General features: G+C 36.5%; 1 protein-coding gene across 1 annotated transcript in view; it reads left to right on the top strand.

Moving 5' to 3' along the window:
• TTN (titin) overlaps positions 1-23334 on the top strand; it is a 283596-nt gene that overhangs the window by 101241 nt on the left and 159021 nt on the right. The window contains exons 95-119 of the mRNA XM_067026386.1: positions 112-399; positions 536-823; positions 1367-1657; positions 4795-5082; positions 5669-5761; positions 5882-6167; positions 6953-7136; positions 7343-7432; positions 7529-7796; positions 7904-8164; positions 10010-10219; positions 10427-10504; positions 10608-10634; positions 11054-11113; positions 11421-11504; positions 13380-13454; positions 14463-14516; positions 15411-15815; positions 16505-16567; positions 16932-17003; positions 17168-17245; positions 17821-17910; positions 18139-18219; positions 19544-19630; positions 20034-20117. Of these exons, the coding sequence (XP_066882487.1) occupies positions 112-399; positions 536-823; positions 1367-1657; positions 4795-5082; positions 5669-5761; positions 5882-6167; positions 6953-7136; positions 7343-7432; positions 7529-7796; positions 7904-8164; positions 10010-10219; positions 10427-10504; positions 10608-10634; positions 11054-11113; positions 11421-11504; positions 13380-13454; positions 14463-14516; positions 15411-15815; positions 16505-16567; positions 16932-17003; positions 17168-17245; positions 17821-17910; positions 18139-18219; positions 19544-19630; positions 20034-20117 (3885 nt within the window). The remainder of the gene's footprint in view (positions 1-111; positions 400-535; positions 824-1366; positions 1658-4794; positions 5083-5668; positions 5762-5881; positions 6168-6952; positions 7137-7342; positions 7433-7528; positions 7797-7903; positions 8165-10009; positions 10220-10426; positions 10505-10607; positions 10635-11053; positions 11114-11420; positions 11505-13379; positions 13455-14462; positions 14517-15410; positions 15816-16504; positions 16568-16931; positions 17004-17167; positions 17246-17820; positions 17911-18138; positions 18220-19543; positions 19631-20033; positions 20118-23334) is intronic.

Here is a 23334-nt window from a genome sequence, read left to right as displayed (position 1 = left end):
CCTGATATTTTTATAGGAATCCCATTATTTATATAACAATAATTGTGAGAAGAATATTCAGTAAATTCAAAATGTCCAGAAGTATTCATTACTTTAATTCCATTCCTACAGAGGAAAAACTTCCACCGTCGTTTTCTCGACAGTTGAGAGATGTTCAAGAAACGGTCGGGCTGCCAGTTGTTTTTGAGTGTGCTGTCAGTGGATCAGAACCTATCTCGGTGTCTTGGTTTAAAGATGGCAAGCCATTGAAAGACGGCCCCAATGTACAAACATCATTTTTAGATAATGTAGCCACTCTCAATATTTTTCAAACAGATCGGAGTTTTGCAGGCCAGTATTCTTGCACAGCTACAAATCCTATAGGCTCTGCTTCTTCCAATGCCAGACTCATTCTCACAGGTGTGTGGATTCTTAAATTTCTATTTCTGTAATTAAATTTTGTATGACCAAATTTGAAATTAGGGGAGGATTATTTGTGTGAACTGGGATGGTCAGGTATGGAGCCTGAAACCTTGCCTTTCTGCTCTCCTCTCAGAGGGGAAGAACCCGCCCTTCTTTGACATCCCTCTTGCCCCTGTGGATGCTGTGGTGGGAGACAGTGCGGACTTTGAGTGCCATGTGACTGGGACACAACCAATAAAGTTCACCTGGGCCAAAGACAACAGAGAGATCCAAAGTGGCGGAAACTATCAGATTAGTTATCTGGAGAACAGTGCCCACCTGACAATCCTGAAAGTACACAAAGGAGACTCTGGACAGTATACTTGCTATGCTATCAATGAAGTGGGAGAGGACTCCTGCATGGCTCAGCTCAATATAAAAGGTATCTTTGTGTATCACATCCTAAGGGTGCAGTTGTATTAGGACAGATAAAATTTAGCACATTTTTAAACCACTGACATAAAAATGTTTCAGAAGAAATAAGTTCCTCTAGAGAAAAGTGATCTTTTAAAATCTGTATTTCTCTAAGTTTTTATATATCCTACATAACCCTAAGACCACTCCTTCCCCCCCTTTTTTCTTTTTTTTACAAGTATCTGGTTCTGTAAATGACCATAAGTTATCCTTATCATCCATCCCATAAATCAGAGAACAGTTTAAAATAAGCTTGTGAAAATAAAAGAAAAAAACCCACAACATTGTAAATCAACTATATGCCAATGTAAAATTTTTTAAAAAATTAATTTAAAAATAAAATAAGCTTGTGGAAGGAGGCCAAAATGTTTAGGAACATTACAGTGATATGCTGTATTCAGTTGGTCACCATTGACTTTGAACTTAAAATATGACTTTTCTTTCTTGAAAAGCCTCCTATTAATAACTTACTTCTGGATTCCACTTCATATATCCTTGAACTTTCTTACAGAGCGGCTAATTCCACCAAGTTTCACTAAAAAACTCTCGGAGACAGTAGAAGAAACAGAAAGGAACTCTTTCAAACTCGAGGGCCTTGTTGCTGGTTCCCAGCCTATTTCTGTCGCTTGGTACAAAAATAACGTAGAGATCCATCCAACGTCTAACTGTGAAATCACATTCAAGAACAACACACTTCTGCTGCAAGTCAAGAAGGCAGGCATGGACGACGCTGGTTTGTACACGTGCAAAGTGTCGAATGATGCAGGCTCTGCTCTGTGTACATCTTCAGTCGTCATCAAAGGTAAGTCACCTTCAGAGTCCCTGGTATGATGTGTTTTTCTTTACTACCTATTAGACAGCCATGTGTGTTTCTTCTGACATCTCGACCAAGTAATATAACAGATATGAATATATATTATTTAATTGGCTTGCCACAATTCCACATATGTTTACTAAAAAATATATATTAGTTGTAATTTAATTACGTGGCCCAGGAAAGTAGGTGTCATATAAAAAATGGACTGGGGCTTCCCTGGTGGCGCAGTGGTTGAGAGTCCGCCTGCCGATGCAGGGGTCACGGGTTCGTGCCCTGGTCCGGGAAGATCCCACATGCCGCGGAGCAGCTAGGCCCGTGAGCCATGGCCGCTGGGCCTGCGCGTCCGGAGCCTGTGCTCCGCAACGGGAGAGGCCGCAGCAGTGGGAGGCCCACATACCACAAAAAAAAAAAAAAAAAAAATGGACTGTACCTTAGCTTGTAAATCACATCTCGAAATTCTCTCAGGTAGTTAGAAGTCTAAGTCTACTTTGAAATTCATACATAAGTGACATAAAAATTTTTATGAAGCACATTTGTTTTGAAATTTTTAAAAATTTTCATCATTGACTATTGCATTACCTTTGCTTATTATGAGTTCTATCACATTCTGAAACATTCTCTTTTCTAAGGATATTTCTAAGGGATTATTGTCTGATACATATTGCCCAAAGCTTTTAGCCTGTAAATGAATATTAACCTCATACAAAAGGGTAAAATTTGCTCAGAAAGAAAAAAAAATGGGTGGAAAGATGTTGCATATCATTATGAATACACAGTCATAGCTTGAGGCAAAGAAATAGACTGTATTGTTTAAGGAGATCTTCTCAAACTGATCCTCTAACCATAATGGCTTCATCGTATAATTTTTTTTTCTTTTTTTTTTTTTCTTAACATCTTTATTGGAGTATAATTGCTTTACAATGGTGTGTTAGTTTCTGCTGTATAACAAAGTGAATCAGCTATACACATATATATATCCCCATATCTCCTCCCTCTTGTGTCTCCCTCCCACCTTCCCTATCCCAACCCTCTAGGTGGTCACAAAGCACTGAGCGGATCTCCCTGTGCTATGTAGCTGCTTCCCACTAGCTAGCTATTTTACATTTGGTAGTGCATATATGTCCACGCCACTCTGTCACTTCATCCCAGCTTACCCTTCCCCCTCCCTGTGTCCTCAAGTCCATTCTCTATGTCGGCATCTTTATTCCCGTCCTGCCCCTAGGTTTGTCAGAACTTTTTTTTTTTTTTTTTTAGATTCCATATATATGTGTTAACATATGGTATTTGTTTTTCTCTTTCTGACTTACTTCACTCTGTAAGACAGACTCTAGGTCCATCCACCTCACTACAAATAACTCAATTTTGTTTCTTTTTATGGCTGAGTAGTATTCCATTGTATATATGTGCCACATCTTCTTTATCCATTCATCTGTCGATGGACACTTAGGTTGCTTCCATGTCCTGACTATTGTAAAGAGAGCTGCAATGAACATTGTGGTACATGACTCTTTTTGAATTATGGTTTTCTCAGGGTATATGCCTAGTAGTGGGATTGCTGGGCCGTATGGTAGTTCTATTTTTAGTTTTTTAAGGAACCTCCATACTGTTCTCCATTGTGGCTGTATCAATTTACATTCCCACCAACAGTGCAAGAGGGTTCCCTTTTCTCCACACCCTCTCCAGCATTTATCGTTTGTAGATTTTTTTGATGATGGCCATTCTGACTGGTGTGAGGTGATACCTCATTGTAGTTTTGATTTGCATTTCTCTAATGATTAGTGATGTTGAGTATCCTTTCATGTGTTTGTTGGCAATCTGTATATCTTCTTTGGAGAAATGTCTATTTAGGTCTTCTGCCCATTTTTGGATTGGATTGTGGTTTTTTTTGATATTGAGCTGCATGAGCTGCTTGTAAATTTTGGAGAGTAATCCTTTGTCAGTTGCTTCATTTGCAGACATTTTCTCCCATTCTGAGGGTTGTCTTTTCGTCTTGTTTATGGTTTCCTTTGCTGTGCAAAAGCTTTTAAGTTTCATTAGGTCCCATTTGTTTCATCCATATAATTATGAGGCAGTTCATAAAAATCACTTTACAGTCTAACTTCTTTGAACAGCTGGGAGTTAATTACCAACTCTGATGATCTAGCTGGCCATGTCAGGGTGTAGACAGTAGGTTAATATCATCAATAGATTAATATTACTAATAAGCGAATATCATTGAGTTAACTTTTTATAATTCTAATTTCATCGCTCACTTAATAGTACTTAAATGCGTTTGACTTTAAAAACATTTAGTTAAATGAAGAATGTGTGCTTAGCAGTGGCTTTTTTACATTCATGATGGTTTTACATTGAGTAAATACTTTCTATAGAATTCTGAGGCTTTTTATCCATAGAGTTTAAAAATGAATAGATATCAGAAGTTTTCATCTTTGCAATCATGAATATTGCTTATTTTCGTTATATGTAGGTCTCAGAACCATTCAATAAAATCATTACATAACACCAAGCTATACGTGGCCTTCCCATCATGTTACTGATATCTTCTTCACTGGTTTTCAGTTGAGCACTGAGTTTCAATGCCTCATTCCTTTGGGCAAAGGTTGGATTTTAAATGCTACCGTAGCTGCATATAATAGCTAAAGATGATCATAAGAGAAAATCACATATTAACATGTGGGCTCATGGTTACTCAAATGTTGGCTTTCTTTCCCAGAGGGTAGCAAACGTTGTATATCATGAGCAGAGTTCTCCAACAGGTCCTTCGTTTTTAGGGTTCAGTGAAAATACAGCTGCATGCAGGTTTGAGAGAATCAACAGTGTACTATATGACATCGAAATTTATAGGAACGGCCAGTGCAGTGTTTGCAGTGCCTAATGTTTGCAAAACACAGATGCTTGGGTAATTCATGGGCAGCATGACATCTGTTCTTTGCTTGTTTTTAAACCTTTTTCTATTTATAAAATCCAACACATGTAACTATTGCTTTCAGAGACAAAGACACATGATTCAGTTCTATCATAGCAACCAGTGCTACCTGTTAGAGGCACAACTTGTTTCTTTTCTGGAGTTTAATATTTTTTTGTTTTTAATGTTCCTCATGAAAATCCCTTTCTGATTCTAGCACCTAAGAAGCCACCTGTGTTTGATCAGCACCCTACTCCAGTAACAGTTAGTGAAGGAGAAATCGTGCAGCTTAGCTGCCACGTCCAGGGATCAGAACCAATCAGGATCCAGTGGTTGAAGGCGGGCAGGGAAATAAAGCCCTCAGACAGATGCAACTTCAGCTTTGCTAATGGGACTGCTGTGCTGGAACTCAAGGATGTGGCTAAAGCAGACGCGGGAGATTATGTGTGTAAAGCTTCAAACGTGGCTGGAAGTGACACTTGCAAATCAAAAGTGACCGTTAAAGGTACAGACACCTCAAAACTATTATTTGGATTAAGTCAACTGCTTGTGTTTATTTGCTTATTACAATTTAAGTAAGAATGGAATTAGATTTTTAGAATTAGTTACTGCTCATTTGCAATTTATAGTCTCCTTATTATAATTGAAATATTAGGTAATTTAGTGACAATAATTTCCACACAAAATTTTCTGAAAGTACCCCAAGTTCACCATCACACTTCTTGACCTTTTTTTCACCATATCCAAAAGGATGTAAGTAAGTGGAGTTCCAAAAATGACCCTATAATAATGTGACATAAGGTAGCCTGATATCATATCCCTAAAGGAAATCTATATAATAAAACCAAGTTGAGAAATATAAAACTTGATGCTATTAATGTGATTGCAGTTCATTCTGCATGTAATAGCTACAACTAGTTATAAATGTCTATGAAACTGCTTTGTCTTCTATAATCCACTCTCATATAGAATATGTAATATTTGTGACATTGCCAAATTCTTAAAGCCTGTTTTTCAAAGGAAATTATTTATTACAATTTGAAGGTAATTGTGATTTAAAAAAAAAAAAAAATGTAAACGTGTTTTTTTAGACAAACCAGCTGCCATCCCAGCAGCTAAGAAAGCAGCAGTAGATGGAAAACTCTTCTTCATATCAGAACCTCAGAGTATGAGAGTTGTAGAAAGTAAGTACTTCATGAAAATTACATCTTCATCTATCTTGTACATTTTACTGCTGATTTCATTTCAGAAAAACTGGTTTTGGAAAACTAAATTTTTATTGATTTGTTTTCATTGTTCCTTAGAAACCACTGCAACATTCATTGCGAAAGTTGGAGGTGATCCAGTTCCAGATGTTAAGTGGACAAAAGGGAAGTGGAGACAATTGAACCAAGGAGGTCGAATTTTTATCTACCAGAAAGGCGATGAAGCAAAGCTGGAGATCAGAGGCACCACAAAAACTGATTCTGGATTATACCGATGTGTCGCATTTAACAAGCATGGTGAAATTGAAAGTAATGTTAATCTACAGGTGGATGAAAGGAAGCAACAAGAGAAAATTGAAGGAGATCTTAGAGCAATGCTGAAAAAGTAAGTTCAATAAAATACCATGCAAGGTAATGTTCCATTCGTGAACCATCCCCTCCAAGATTCAGACTGTGAAAGAACATTAGCATGTAGACATTTTAACAGAAACAGATAAGCAAATACACAGTATTTGAGTGGAAGTTAGTGGTGCATTAACATCAATTTCTGAATAATCTTGAGAAAATTTTGAGAATGAGGTGAATTTTTATTAAAATTTTGAACAAAGGAAATGGCCTGTAGAGGAACCTGTGTGTCTAGGCATGAAATTTTTGTTTCTGTGTGTAATTTCTCTTGCTCTGAATGGCTTTCTAGATCAACCATTTTAAACATTTTCCATAATTGCCAATAATTTCAAAACCAATTATGTTTCAACATCACTGTTAATCAATTAATCAACATTTAATTTCTACATATTTTCCTCATGATATATGTATTCTTTATTGATGCTTTCCATGGCTATTATTATTTTTCCTTATATTTCTTTCATTAGCCTCTTTTGTTGTAAAGCTTACAAAAATATTTTTGTTATCCTTTCTTAAACTCTTTGATCGAATTTCCATACTTTGTAACTATAGTCTGATCTTAATCCACTCCACCTCCAAACCCACAATTTTGTTTGTTTGTTTGTTTCACAGTTAACATGGTATAATTAGTTGTTCTTAAATAAAGGACACAAAACTATTCCTTTGTGAAAAAAATTTTATTACATTTATAATCTTTGAATGATGATAGACAATTCAAAATAAGTAGAAGACAGGTGATTCATGTTTATTTCTTATTTCACTTAGGACTCCAGCCTTAAAGAAAGGAGCTGGGGAAGAAGAGGAAATTGATATCATGGAACTTCTCAAAAATATTGATCCAAAAGAATATGAAAAATATGCCCGCATGTATGGAATCACTGACTTCCGGGGTCTTCTTCAAGCATTTGAAATGCTAAAGCAAAGTCAAGTAGAAGAGACACATAGATTGGTATGATCTTTTGTATATAGTATCATCTTTAAAAATTCACACTTGAAACATCTAACATACACCTTTTGAGTTTCCAGAACCCTACGGTTGTATAAGATCAGTTAATATAACCTAAGTAGCATCAAAAATGGAAGTTAAATATAATCATTCACCCTCTAATTCAAATTTTATTCCATATGTAATACTTATGCTTTTTTTCTCCCTAGGAAATTGAGGAAATAGAGAAGTCAGAGAAGGAAGAAAAGGAATTTGAGGAACTTGTATCATTTATTCAGCAAAGGCTGTCACAGACAGAGGTAAAATGAATTATGCTGATCACAAAATGAACAAATTATTATTGGGAATTACAAGGGAAGGAGTGACTAATGCATTTTAATTCTTTATTCTCCTAGCCCGTCACTTTGATCAAGGACATTGAAAATCAGACAGTTTTGAAAGATAATGATGCTGTGTTTGAAATTGACATTAAGATTAATTATCCAGAAATCAAGCTTTCATGGTACAAAGGGACTGAAAAACTGGAACCCAGTGATAAATTTGAAATAAGCATTGATGGTGATCAACATACACTCAGAGTCAAAAACTGTCAACTTAAAGATCAGGGCAATTATAGATTGGTGTGTGGTCCACACATCGCTAGTGCTAAACTAACTGTAATTGGTAAGGAAAAAGAGTTTTATTATTTTTTAAAAACTTGTGAGATGAATTTACTACTGAGTATATCACATGTGATATCATACAAAATGTATATTGTATCATACCCACAGAGCCTGCCTGGGAACGGCATCTTCAGGATGTTACTTTGAAAGAAGGCCAGACTTGTACCATGACTTGCCAGTTTTCTGTGCCAAATGTAAAATCCGAATGGTTCAGAAATGGCAGAATACTTAAACCCCAAGGTAGATATAAAACAGAAGTGGAGCACAAAGTCCATAAGCTGACCATTGCGGATGTTCGAGCGGAGGACCAGGGTCAGTACACCTGCAAATACGGAGACCTTGAAACTTCAGCAGAGCTAAGAATTGAAGGTGGGTGAAAGACTGTGGCTAGAGTTATCACAGCATCAGTCAGTGGCAAATGTTGTGCAGGACCCCTGCAACCCTGCCATCACATGTATCTTAAAGCGCTTGTGTGGTCTCATTTCCCAACACACATACTCATAGCATTCACTCGCGTCTCAAAATCCATTTGAAATCAAAACGGAAGTATTCACATAAGTGCCGATTCTGTTGCGTAGTTCTTTTTGACCTGAAGTAGATTTCAGTCTAAACCATGACTTGGCTTTCTACCACTTATTTCTGTTAAATTTCATAATTATGCTAAATTCAGTAATTTTTTACAATTCTATTAAATGCCATAATTTTCACATCCATGATTTTGAATTCTAGAAATAAATCTTAGAAAGGACCAGATTTCATGGCTATGTATCTTGAGGATCTCGGCTAGGAGCTGACATTTTGTTTACAGGAATCAATTTGACTCTATCTGTATGGAACTTTATAGATAAAACTAACAACATATGTGATGTGTGATTAGCAGCTATTTTTCAAAAATAATTATTTCATAGGAAGATCATATTCCAACCTCTGGATCTCTGAAATGAAGTGGAATCCTAGGACTTAGGAGCAACAGTATTTATTTCCTAAAGACCTACACCTTTAGACTGTCTTCAGCAACATTTAGCTCTAATCATGGACTCTACTTCCAGACGTTGCCGTTTTTAGCTGTTGAAATAACTATGTGACTTATTTACATAGCATTTCAACATCTCTGACTTGCTTTACGGTGGATATCAAGGCCTGGTTGTATTGTAAAGTTCAGAAATTTTAAATCATTTTTTCATTTAAAGGATCCAGTTGAAACCACTTATCATTTTTTAAATAATTGCCTCCTTTTATGTGATCCTTCAAAGAAAAGCTCACCAGAGTACATATGACCTCTAAGCTATTCATGATACTTCTGTACGTTGAATTCCAGCCTTCCAGATAAAATTTTGCAGAAGGACCTCCATGCCAGCCTATTCTCTTGATACATACCCTGCCATTCCCAGTGGGTGGACTTCATGCCTGCCCACCGGTGCTTGCAAAGCAGGTTTCAGAACTCTTCAAAATGAATCCTTTGAAATTTAGAAGTGCAGATTTCCTACTGAGTTTGAAATTATTTTAACAGGGAAAGTTATACAAGCCAAAAAATAAACAATTCTAGATCCTGAATAGCAGAATTATTTTACAGAGGAAAGAAAGAATTTCAAAGGGGAATGAGAAGTATATGGTAAAAATTTAAGTTTATGTTCCCTTTATTTTGAAGCCCCCATTTCACTAACATTTTTTTTTTTTTTTTTTTTTTTTTTTTGCGGTAACGCGGGCCTCTCACTGTTGTGGCCTTCTCCCGTTGTGGAGCACAGGCTCCGGACGCGCAGGCTCAGCGGCCATGGCTCACGGGCCCAGCCGCTCTGCGGCATGTGGGATCTTCCCGGACCGGGGCACGAACCCGTGTCCCCTGCATCGGCAGGCGGACTCTCAACCACTGCGCCACCAGGGAAGCCCCTTCACTAACATTTTTAAAGTTTAAATTTTATTTTTGGGTTATAAGCACCCTTGACTATTGCCTTCATGTAAATATTGTAAGGACTTTCAGGGATTTCTTTAAACTTTCCCACATTGATCCTGTAGGAATACACTTGAGTATTGGGATAATTTTTTGTTACTGATGCAAAGAAGTGCACTTTCTTCTTGTTTTATCTTTTCTGCCTTTTTCTGCTATTTTCCAATCGGATAAAAAGATAAGAGACTTTAAACATCTGTGGGGAAAGCACAGTGAAAGAAATTCCTCCCCAAACAATCTAAATTTGAACTCTTTTTGTACTTAAACAGCTGAACCAATTCAGTTTACGAAGCGCATACAGAACATTGTGGTTAGTGAGCATCAGTCTGCCACCTTTGAGTGTGAAGTGTCCTTCGATGATGCCATTGTAACGTGGTACAAAGGACCAACAGAACTGATGGAGAGCCAGAAATACAACTTCAGGAATGACGGTCGCTGCCATTATATGACCATCCACAACGTGACCCCAGATGATGAAGGTAACTTAATTGACAGTGTCCCTGTGACTATATAATTTCAATTTTGCCTGCTTTATTTATTTCTACTCTAGTTTACACTTATACTCTGTAGTTCTATCTAGATTACTTCTTTTAGGAAAGAGAAATATAAATAAATACTATATTTAAATAAAGAAGCATTATTTACAAACATATCAGAAAGCAAACGTTTCATGATTTTTTCCTTAGGTGTCTATTCAGTAATTGCTCGACTGGAGCCCAGAGGTGAAGCAAGAAGCACAGCAGAGCTGTACTTAACAACCAAAGGTCAGAAAACACCCCATTCAAATCACAGTGCAATCTTGGAAACAAAGTAGCCTGCCAAGACAATTCTAAATTTTTTAAAATATCATTTTTTTTTCTTTTGCAGAAATCAAACTTGAGATGAAGCCTCCTGGTAAGTAAAAAAAAAAAAAAAAAGAATCAATCCTTACAATACATTCAGTGTAATTTTGTAAATGATAGAAGCCAAACTAACATGTCTAAAAATATTATTTCTTTTTTTCAGTAAAATATTATTCAGTAAAATTATTTTCAGTAAAATAATACCAATGTTAGGCTTTGTGAGTTTGGGAAATTAGAGATAATGAGGTCACATTCAGCTGATATCTAGGATCAAGTTTGGCCGTAGAACAAATTTTCTCAGGGAATAAATTTGCATGTGTGGCTGCCTACAAAAGAATCTTAATATCTTTGTTTCTATATGTTAAATTCTGCTGTTGGAAATGCCTGACAGTCAAACACATCTTAGTTGTCTAATAAATATCTGTGTTTTCAGTCTCTCGGTGCTTATCATTATTAAATGTCCCTTTTCAGATATTCCTGACTCCAGAGTTCCAATTCCAACCATGCCTATCAGAGCAGTACCACCAGAAGGTAAGATCCAGCACCATGACCCCTGGGCTTGAAGCTGCAGAATCCTACCACTAGGAAGTTACCAATGCCAAACCATAGCATACAGCAAGAACAAATTCTCTCATCATATTCTTCACTGTGTAGTTAAAAATCAAAGCAAAAGAGTAGTTACAATTATAAATAGATGCTAATTTTGTTTGTTCTGATTGTTGAATTGCTGCTATAACACCTTTGAAGTACTGAAAGAAATGCATGAGACTTTTCATCATATTTCACACAAAATAAGAAACCAAAGTATGTTACTTACGATGGCATTTATTTTCTTCAGAAATTCCTCCTACGGCAGTTCCTCCCATCCCCCTGTTGCTACCATCACCTGAAGAAAAGAAACCACCAGCAAAACGTATTGAAGGTATTATATGTTATCTACCTAAATGTCAAAATATAGAACTATTACAGACCTGGAAAATGTCATTTAACGCAACATGTTGGCCCTCTAGTGGTCAGCAGTTTGAATTGCCTTTCAAAATGTAAATTATATGCTCTTAAGTATTAACTAAATATGTAAGACATGTGCCTAAAAGTCTGAAAATCATCAGAAAAAAAAATATGATGCTTAATATTAAAATATTTTATTTTAAAGGAATCACTTAAGCATTAATGGCAAACTGATTTCACATTTCATATTTTCCTAACTACTACATAAAGCAATAAAATAATACAGTCAAATTCTAGTGAAACTTATAGAAATAAAAAATACTAGTGTATAGTCAGACTTAAAATTATAGATTGTGTTTTTCCCAATTACACTGTTAACTATGCTATAATTCACTATTTTGTTATAAAAATATGATTTAGAATATCTTTGATATTTTGTATATTTTTTTAAGCTAAGGAAAGAACTCTCCAATAAACTCATGAGTGTGCCAGGAAATTGTCCTTCTCAAATATTTCAGTAGATAAATTGTACTATTTGTGCCCCCAAACTGCTCAACTGATCAGTCAGCAGGCTGCCTGGGACTTTGTAGAGTTCTGGGAGTTCAGAATTGCTGTCAGAATTCTCCCAGCATCATCAGGAAAAAATTCTGCATGTCAAAGTCACATTTTTCCAAAGCCAAGCCACCATTACTGTAGTAGTTTCTATGGTTTGACATGCTAGTTCCCTAATATCTACTACAATTGGTGTCAAAAGCTTGAGCTAGTTTTCAGCCAGCCTCAGGGGAAATTCAGTTAAAAACAAAACCAAAAAACACTTCCAGTTTTATGACTACTACAATCTCAATAACAAAGAAAAGCATTTTTATAATTTATATGAACATAATTAACTATATTTCACCTACTTATGATAGCAAAAATGAATAAGAATCAAAAATCATAAAATAGATCTCCACTTATATTTGTTGTCAGGAATAATAATTTATCTTAATGAATGATTTATGATTTGAGTGTTACTGTCAACATGACTTAAGTTTGAATGCCCACTGGGAAACTTGAGAAATTAAATCAAACTTTAAAAATTCAAAAGTGTTATTTATTCATGAATACTAGGAGCCATAATCAAGTTACGATCAGGGCCCAGGATCAAGGTATAATGTCAGCAATGACAAAAGAAAACTTCCACAATATAGCATAGGTGGGACTTTAATTTTACTAATTCACTTGTTATTCTTTTTCCTGAAAAATATAAAGTGTTCTTACCTAAGTGAAATGAAGATGAAAAGGTGTACCTCTTCTATTTATGATATCACTTGGGTCTACTCTAGATGTTTGAAAACTTTAAGCAGGCATAAAATCAGTGAAGATGTAAGATCGCCCTTCATATTCTATCTCCCTCCAAAAAAAATTGTTCTGCTTTCTAGTCCAAGATCTTTCTGAAAAAGATATCTTGCAATAATGTGCAGAATCTCTTGTTACCATCAAAACATATTAAAATATATATATATATTTCAGGACTTCCCTTGTGGTGCAGTGGTTAAGAATCTGCCTGCCAATGCAGGGGACACGGGTTCAATCCCTGGTCTGGGAAGATCCCACATACTGTGGAGCAATTATGCCCGAGCACCACAACTACTGAGCCCGCAGGCCTAGAGCCCATGCTCCTCAATAAGAGAAGCCACCGCAAGGAGAAGCCCGAGAACCACAGCTAGAGAAAGCCTTTGCACAGTAATGAAGACCCAACACAGCCAAAAATAAATAAATAAAATAAATTTTTAAAAAAATTTCAATAAACCTCCCAGTTTCATGAAAATATTTTAGTAAAATTTACATCTGACATCTCATTTTTTAGTGACCAAAAAAGCTGTGAAGAAAGATGCTAAAAAAGTTGTCACAAAGCCCAAAGAAGAGGCACCACCACCTAAAGGTATTATAATTAATCAAAATTCAGTCTTACTGCTTTTCTCTTGGTTAAAAAAATTAAAAGCCAAATAGTGGAGGATAGAGGAAGGTTAAGAGTGTGAATTCACAAAATGGTACCTCTTCCTTTACTCACCCTCACCCTCTTCTTTGATTCAGTCCTCACTTTCTCTCTCAACTTTCTTTCTTTTCCCCTTTTTTTCCTCCCCTATCCTCCTGTACCTATGTCTACCCATGGCACCCAATGGCAACACCAGAGAGTTCTCATTATCTCTGGATAGTGATTTAAAGAAGGCACTGCCCTCTGGTCCAACAGCTGGTCTTGATCAAGTCACACCAACAGAAGGTCAAGGGCTGGCACTAATTTTAAGTGGCCACTGCAGCCCAACTCAGCATCCTTCCTGGTTCACCTGAGCTAAATGTCAATACTTGCAGGGAAAAAAAAAAACTTTTTGCAGGGGGATCAATTTAGTTACTTTAAATTTTTATTATATCCTGGAAAATTTTTAGGAAGAAGATGGGATAACTAAATTTAAGCAAATAGTTTTATCCATCTGGCTAAGATTAAAGTACAGCAACCTCCTAAAAAAAGGAGAATCCAGGAGCATAGGGCACAAATCTCTGAGACTTTTTTTTGTGGTCATTTGTGAGATGTTATAGAATAAGAAGAATCTCAGAAAAGCATGGCTATTTCCCAAACTTTATTGTTAATCACTGAAAAAATTAAACATGCATTATTTTTAGCATCAGACATACTGAATATTCTCTTTATGTTTCATGTTAATTTAAATTGTTTTAAATCAACATAAACTAGAATAAAATTTCAGCCTTCCTGCGTTTTTGTTAACATGGCATTGCGTAGAATTTCTGGTGAGCTAAATTTGGATCTTATAAAAGCATTTGATATATGTGTAATAGTCACAGATCATACAAATGGCTAACAAGGGTATACAGGATTAGTAAGCATTAAAAAACTTATAGTCTAAAGATAAACATGTATTTTATGTTTTCAAAGTTCCAGAGGTTGCCAAGAAGCCCCCACCTCCTACTGTCTTAATTCCAGCAGAAGGTAAATATTTCATTCTATTTATTTCTGAGATTTGCATCTCTGCGTGGTATTCTTATTTTATGTATCAGTCTTCCAACTTACTATAAAGTTGTAGAGTCTCCTCTGCTACAGTAAAATTAGCAGTGGAAATGATGGTTACTTCATACTGGTCGAATTCCAGGAAAGAAAAACCCAGGCAAATGTTTATGCAGCCTCAGTGCAGTGGACTCAGGGAAAGAAGTGGTGAGGGCTAGAAAGGGAGGGGATCCCTTATTGTTTCAACTGTAGCTAACACAAATGTTAAGGATCATATGAATAATGTTAGCCTTAATATTTTTAAAGTTGTCATATGAAAGCAACTAATTGATTTGGTTTAACATCATGTTAACATCATTTAACATCATGTTTAACATGATGTTAAATATTGTCTTTATCAATCTGACTAAAAAGTTATATTTGATAGTCAAAAATATAGCTTTAAAATTAGTACTGTTTTTGAAAGAATAGTTTGGAATTTAAGTAACTGCAGAAATATTAAAAATAAATTCCACAAAATGATCAAATATTAAGATATTCCATGGGGAAAAAAAAACTAAGGGTTTTGCAAACTGGAGCTCCCATGAAACAATGGAAGATGTGTTCATTTGATAATATTTACTGAATGCCATTTTCTTCACACCAGAAAAATCCTCAGCTTAAGAGTAGAGTGTCTCTTGACCCTCCTGACTGTGTTCCATAATCAACAAAAATTTAAACAGAACCAACACAAAGAGAACGTAAATGATCAATATAAGGCTGAGATCTCAGATACTGATATTGCTTGACTACAGAGACTTTCATGTCATGAAGTAATTGTATGGATATAATTGACATGCTAATATTATCTTTTTAAATTAATTAATTTATTTATTTTAGCTCCTGAAGTGATTGATGTATCCTCCAAGGCTGAAGAAGTGAAAATAATGACCATAACCAGAAAGAAAGAGGTTCAGGAAGAAAAAGAAGCTGTGTATGAGAAGAAGCAAGCGGTCTACGAGGAGGAGAAAGTTTACATAGAATCTTTGGAAGAACCTTATGATGAACTAGAGGTAGAACCATACACGGAGCCATATGAAGAACCTTACTATGAGGAACCAGATGAAGACTATGAAGAGACCCAGGTAGAAGCTAAAAGGGAAGTTCATGAGGAATGGGAAGAAGATTTTGAAGAAGGGCAAGAATACTACGAAAGGGAAGAAGGTTATGAGGAAGGTGAGGAAGAGTGGGAGGAGACTTACCAAGAAAGAGAAGTCATCCAAGTTCAAGAGGAGGCTTATGAAGGTATGTATTATTTGGGTGACTTTTTTCTCTTTTCCTCACTTTTTGCCCAGTTCTTTATATTTTCAAGGTTATTAACCTGATTTGCAATGGATATGAAATAGATGAAATCACCATTTCCTTTTTTTTTTTTTTTTTTTTTTTTTGCGGTACGCGGGCCTCTCACTGTTGTGGCCTCTCCCGTTGCGGAGCACAGGCTCCGGACGCGCAGGCCCAGTGGCCATGGCTCACGGGCCCAGCCGCTCCGCGGCATGTGGGATCTTCCCGGACCGAGGCACATACCCGTGTCCCCTGCATTGGCAGGCGGACTCTCAACCACTGCGCCACTAGGGAAGCCCTCTATTTTTTAAAGTTAGAAATCTTTAAAATCTTTAAAAGCATCAGCATCATTTTCTGCAGTTACTTTCATGCTTTGATATTGTAAGTTGAATCATTTAATCGTATTACTAAGACTGAATTCCAAGTGCTCTTTTCTAATGCAGAGGTTCAAGTTTTAGTTTCACTGCCTCACTGCATCTCTGCTTGATCCTGCTTCTAAATCCAGCATGAGTAAGCCTGTTAGCAATAAAGATGCCAAATACAATAATTTACACAGTTGTATATGATTCTTAACTTATATAATTTGCCAATTGATACAATCTATTAGAACTTAACCTATTCAAGCACCCCTTATTACTGTGTTTTTGTTAAAGAATCACGTGAGAGGAAAATTCCAGAAAAAGTACCGGAAAAGAAAGAAGTACCACCTCCTAAAGGTATGTAATTGGAATTATTTAAATAGATCACATCATTGACGTCATTATCATGGCTTGCTGGGCAAAAATGTATGAATCACCAGTTCAATCCAATAGGCACAACTTCTTCTGGAAGCTTCATTGTATCAGTGATTTTTTTTCTAAGAATATCTACCTACTTCATTTAATTCAAATGTAAAATGATGATAAAAAGATTGTTGTGGTAAATATAAAATAAAAAGTAACCAAAATACTTGAAGTACAGAAGCTTGTACTTAAAGTACAGTGCAACAAACTTGTCTCTCTTTAAAAAATGAGAGAAAAGGAGAGAGTCTATTTTAATAGAAATTCTAAAAGTACTGCAATTTTTTTAAAATGCTTGCAGTTGTAAAGAAGCCCGTAGTTGAAAAAATTGAAAAGACTTCTCGAAGAATGGAAGAAGTTCAAGTCACCAAAGGTATTATCATTTAAAACATTTCTAGTACCATGTACACAAGTAATTGTTTACTGATATATAGTCACATGTTAGTTATTTATATAGTCATCTAAACTAAGATATTTTAAAATTTTGTGCAAAGCAGTATTCTTCACAATACAAATATATTTGTACATATTTTTAAGTACCCGAGGTTTCTAAGAAGATTGTTCCACAAAAACCTTCTCGGACTCCAGTGCAGGAAGAAGTTATTGAAGTGAAAGGTATACATCTTTGTCTTTCAGCTACAAGTTTTAAACATTTTTATTTATGTGTATGAATATGTATACATATATTACTGAACAACTCACAAATCTAAAATCACCAAAATAAAGACATATTATATATATCATATACATTTTATATTGCACATTTATATAATTTAAGTAAATAATATCTTTGTTTTTAGTATCACTTTAAAATTACATAATTTTTTTTTAATTAAAGAAGGATTTGTGTTTAATCAGTAGTCTTCTAACTTTACTGTGCCATGCATTCCATTCCATATAATATTCCTCATCCCCTCATTTATATGAATAAACCCTAATGGATTTGGGAAAGCACCACATCATGTGTGAAGAAGTTGTGTCTATTTGATTCCCATTTAATAATGTTTGATAAAGGCTGCATGGATTGTTTGTCCCAATAGATCAAAACGTGATTTGTTTTCTTGTCAATACTGAATTTGTTGTCAAGCTATCATATTAACCCACTCATTCTGTGTCTAAACAAGCCATGTATTTGATCTGATGTCTTGAACTGGAGAAAGAAATACTAATGTGAAATACTCTCTTTAAAGTACCTGCTGTACATACAAAGAAGATGGTTATTTCAGAAGAAAAGATGTTCTTTGCTTCTCACACAGAGGAGGAGGAGGTGTCAGTCACAGGTATAAGGCAAATTTGAATATGGGGCTCAAATGGAAGGGCTTCAGATGGATTTTTATCCCTCTTCGTTTCTAATTTGTGATTATGTAGATATCTCTGTCTCCTTGTGAATCTTTGTCATCTTTTCACTTCACATTTGTCTGCTTTAATTTGTATTTCAATATTCTTTGTAAATTGCAATACCACCCACAGTATGGCATACCAGGAACTAAAATGTACATTTTTTAAAGTCCCTGAGGTACAAAAGAAAACTGTTATCGAAGAGAAAATTCACGTTGCTGTTTCCAAAAAGACTGAGCCTCCACCTAAAGGTATTAGTGATTTATTCTAAGTTTAAAATCTTTCAAAAGTTCCAAAGTAAATATCTGAATATGTTAATATTAAATAATAAATTTAGTCACAGTCCACAGACCTATAGCCACTATGTGCAGATGACATCATAGGGAGATGAGAAGACCATAAGGAGGGTATTGGAGAAAGGAATGACAATTCCTGGAGGCTCTGTTCCCTGCTTCATGGAGCTTACAATCTAGTGGCCAGCTGTTTAGAAAAAGAAATAGTGTCCTGGGGGCTTCCCGGGTGGCGCAGTGGTTAAGCATCCGCCTGCCAGTGCAGGGGACACGGGTTCAAGCCCTGGTCCAGGAAGATCCCACATGCGGCTGAGCAACTAAGCTCGTGAGCCACAACTACTGAGCCCATGCATCTAGAGCCCGTGCTCCGCAACAGGAGAAGCCACCACAATGAGAAGCCCGCTCACTGCAACGAAGAGTAGCCCCCGCTCGCTGCAACTAGAGAAAGCCCACGTGCAGCAACGAAGACCCAACACAGCCAAAAATTAATTAATTAATTAATTAAATATATTAAGAAAAGAAATACAGTGTCCTGGAGCCAACTCATACCCACTCACCAGAGCTGATGGTTAAATTTTCAGGAATTTTTCTACCCAGTATTTAATGCCTCCATGATTAAAAGTTAAATTATATAAAATTATATAAGTTATATTTAAAACTATGGTAATAAATGCTCAAAACTTATTACTATTTTCCTATTTTACTATTATCTATGTTTCTGAGGTTATGTTGATTGCCTCTGTGTTGTGGAAATACTGGATAATTATGTGCTACTTCTCATCCCTTCCCAACTCCGAGACAATGACATCATCGTTGGTAGCCAGGATGCATGTATTTGCACCACCACAGAGGCTGGAACTTGGAAACTGGCAGTGGCTACAAATTAGGGCTCCCCTCCCTCCACCGACCCTCTCCTACACCCAGTCAAATTGTTAAACATTTAGGATACAAAAATTATTTAAGATAATTGAATGCAGTTGTTCTAATGCTGCGGCTTTATAAAAGTAAAGTTTCTAAAACTGGTGTCTGAGGAACAGGCACTGGCACCTCTGAGGAAGGGGTGCTCCTACCTGTTCCTAGGAATGTGGAGGTTCCTTCAGTTAAAAATGAGTAGCAGTCACATTTTCTAATTAGCCACTAGTTCATTGCCCTTAATCCTTGATTAACACGACATTTTCTTGCATTCAATTGGTATAAAATCAGAATGTCTACTCTTTAAGTCTTGCAACAACATATGCCTTGTCAAAATGCACAATTTCTCAAAATCGACTCATTTTTTTTAAAGTCCCTGAGCCACCCAAGAAACCAGTCTCAGAAGAAGTAGTCCCTGTTCCCCACCTTCCTAAAAAGGTGGAGCCTCTACCAGCCAAAGGTAGAATCATATTTTTGAAAAAAATTTCTAAATGTCTGTCTTCTTGTACCTTTTTCTATTGGCTCTGTGTGTTAATGAGATAGTATCTGTAAACCGTTTGTAATATATTTTAATTCTGTGTATGTTGATTTCATTAACTTGTGGTAATATGTTACACAAATGTCAGTAATACTTTAGACTCCAGACCATGTTGATTGGGTCTTTGCCCGCTTCATGTAATATATGTAATGTCTGTATGGTATTGATGTATTTAGCGTGTATTTTCATCACAAGTTACATGCTTGATATTAAATTACTTCCTATATTCTTACACTCTTACTGAGGATTTATGCTTTAATGTAATCTTAAATGTCTCACAAGGAGATTAGAGTTCTCAATTGTTCCAACAATGGTGTCTTTAAAGTTCCTGAAGTTCCCAAGAAACCTGTGCCAGAGGAGAAAAAGCCAGTTCCTGTGCTTAAGAAGGAACCTGCCGCTCCCCCAAAAGGTACACCAGAACTGATAACGGGCTGACCCTTTGCCCCAAATGCCAGTGCTTTGTTTTATACAGTCTTCATACTTACTCTGCTGTCTACGTTGTGTCTTTTACATGCCCCTTGTGTTTTTCATTTATTTGTCAGCTTCGGGGGCTACACTCGACATAACATTATTTGTGATACTGAACATTAAAAGAAATTACTTTTGGACTTCCCTGGTGGCGCAGTGGTTGAGAGTCTGCCTGCCGATGCAGGGGACACGGGTTCGTGCTCCGGTCCGGGAAGATCCCACATGCCGCGGAGCGGCTGGGCCCGTGAGCCATGGCCACTGAGCCTGCGCGTCCGGAGCCTGTGCTCCGCAACAGGAGAGGCCACAACAGTGAGAGGCCCACGCACCGCAAAAAAACAAAGAAGTTACTTTTAAAAAGTAACTCTATCAAACTGCTGTCTTAAATTTTTAATATCTTCCCTCTCCTAGAGAAAGAAGAAATATTTGTGAAACTCCTTTTCTACAGGGCATGTTTCTAGGAAAAACTTTCAGCCCTCAACTATGTGACTTTTTCTTAATTAAAAAAAAAAAACAAAAAACTTTCATGAGTTATGACAAGATACAAAGACTAACAGGAGGGTGTTTGGCAGAACTGAATGTTAATGAGGTAAAGATGTACACAGTGCTTCTGGGAACTGCTACTCTTCTGAAAAGTCAATAATGCCTACCCTTAAATAGTTGGAAACATCAACTTTTGGCATTTACTTTCACCATGTTTCTTGAGATATTAACTGAACGTTGACATTTGCCATAAATGTTGCAATTATCTAATTAGTGAGTCAAGGGAACTTTCATATAGGGATGTTTGGATTCAAATGTGCTAATTCTTGCTGTAATTTTTTGGATTTGGTTGGTTTGGGGGTTTTAGTGATAAAAGACACTACTTTGTAGAGGCAATGAACTAACAAACTGCACACATCTGGTCAGTTATAGAGAGATCCAGTATCATCCAGCTTAGGAGAAAGCAGGCTCATACATTTTAAGAAGTGTTCTCTTTTGCCTGATTTCTCAGTGTTTCCATTTTCTTCCTTAATCAAATATGCTTCTCTCTTTCTCAAACTCTTGGCTGTTTCAGAATTCTGGGTCTTTTTCTTTTATTCTTTTTTTTTTTTTTTTTTTTTGCGGCACGTGGGCCTCTCACTGTTGTGGCCTCTCCCGTTGCAGAGCACAGGCTCCAGACGCACAGGCTCAGTGGCCATGGCTCACGGGCCCAGCCGCTCCGCGGCATGTGGGATCTTCCCGGACCAGGGCACAAACCCGTGTCCCCTGCATCGGCAGGCAGACTCTCAACCACTGCGCCACCAGGGAAGCCCATTATTTTTTTTTTAATTGAAGTACAGTTGTTGCACAATATTATATAACTTACAGGTGTACAATATAATGATTCACAATTTTTAAAGGTTCTACTCCATTTATAGTTATTATAGAATATTGGCTGTATTCTGTTGTACAATATATCCTTGTAGCTTATTTTATACCTAATAGTTTGTACCTCTTAATCCCCTACTGCTCCTCCCCCCTTCCCTCTCCCCACTAGTAACCATTAACTTGTTCTCTATATCTGTGAGTACGCTTCTTTTTTGTTATGTTCATTAGTTTGCTGTATTTTTTAGATTCTACATGTAAGTGATATTATACAGTACTTGTCGCTCTCTGACTTACTTCATTTAGCATAATACCCTCCCAGTCCATCCATGTATTTGCAAATGGCAGCACTTCATTCTTCTTTAAGGCTGAGTAGTATTCCATTGGAAATATATACCACATCTTCTTTATCCATTCGTCTGTTGATGGACACTTAGGTTGCTTCTATATCTTGGCAATTGTAAATAATGCTGCTATAAACACTGGGGTGCATGTATCTTTTCAAATTAGAGTTTTTATTTCTTTAGGGTCTTTTTTTTAACCAAATGATTTTTAAGAATGATTTCTGATTATCTAATCATTAAAATATAATGGTTATATGAAAATAAAATATGATTATAATGAAAAGGTTATATTACTAAAACCAGTACTGATACCAAAGCCTCTTGGTCACTCCTGGAGGAGACTCAGAGGCATGTCTCATTTATACATGAAAATAAATACACTTAGTAACATGTATGTATAAACATCCCATGTATACATAACATAATATATACATGTATCAATGTGTATCTGTAAAATTACATCAAGATATTGCAGGGCTTCCCTGGTGGCGCAGTGGTTGAGAATCCGCCTGCCGATGCAGGGGACACGGGTTCGTGCCCCGGTCTGGGAAGATCCCACATGCCGCGGAGCGGCTGGGCCCGTGAGCCATGGCCGCTGAGCCTGCGCGTCCGGAGCCTGTGCTCCGCAAGGGAGAGGCCACAACAGTGAGGCCCGCATACCACAAAAAAAAAAAAAAAAAAAAAAAAAAAAAAAAAAAAAAAAGATATTGCAAATGCAAGTGTAGAGGTGCAGATGTTCAAAAAAATTGCCAATATCTTATTTAAAATGGAAAAAATTACTATCGATAATGCATGCTGTTAGAACTACATCAGCCACTTAAAAATTCAACATCATCAACACTTAGAATAGATAAATTAAACCCATTGTAAACCTTCTTTGGGTCATAGATCCTATTGAAAACTATGGAACCTCTTAGAGAAAAGCACATATGTACATACCCACAAAATTTTGCACACAGAACTCCCCAAAGTCACTGACACACAGATGTCATACTGAGAGGGCTACCCTAGCAAAAGAGGATTTCCTGAGTTTTATAGACATTACAGGTGCACCAAAAAAAAAAAAAATTCAGAAGAGAAATAGAAAAACAATAATAATTATATAGATGCAACCATTCTAATGACATCTTAGTCTAAGATAGTCTTAGATAAAGTATACTCATTGTTGTTATGGATTCCATTTCTCAATACAAAGAGTAAAGGGATTTTTCTATATACGGTATCCACACTCTATATTGTTTATATAATTACTGACCAATTTGGTATTTTTATTGGAGTATAATTGCTTTACAGTGTTGGACTAATTTGTTTTTATCAAAAGCATACCAATATATAAAGAAAGAATGAATTCTGTGCACATCCTTCTGTGTATATGACTCGGGTTTTTTTGTTGGTTTTTTTTTGCGTTACACGGGCCTCTCACTGTCGTGGCCTCTCCCGTTGCGGAGCACAGGCTCCGGACGCGCAGGC

This window comes from Kogia breviceps, chromosome 2 (assembly GCF_026419965.1).
Source record: "Kogia breviceps isolate mKogBre1 chromosome 2, mKogBre1 haplotype 1, whole genome shotgun sequence".
Lineage (NCBI taxonomy): Eukaryota > Metazoa > Chordata > Mammalia > Artiodactyla > Physeteridae > Kogia > Kogia breviceps.
This window is presented reverse-complemented; position numbering and strand designations above follow the sequence as displayed.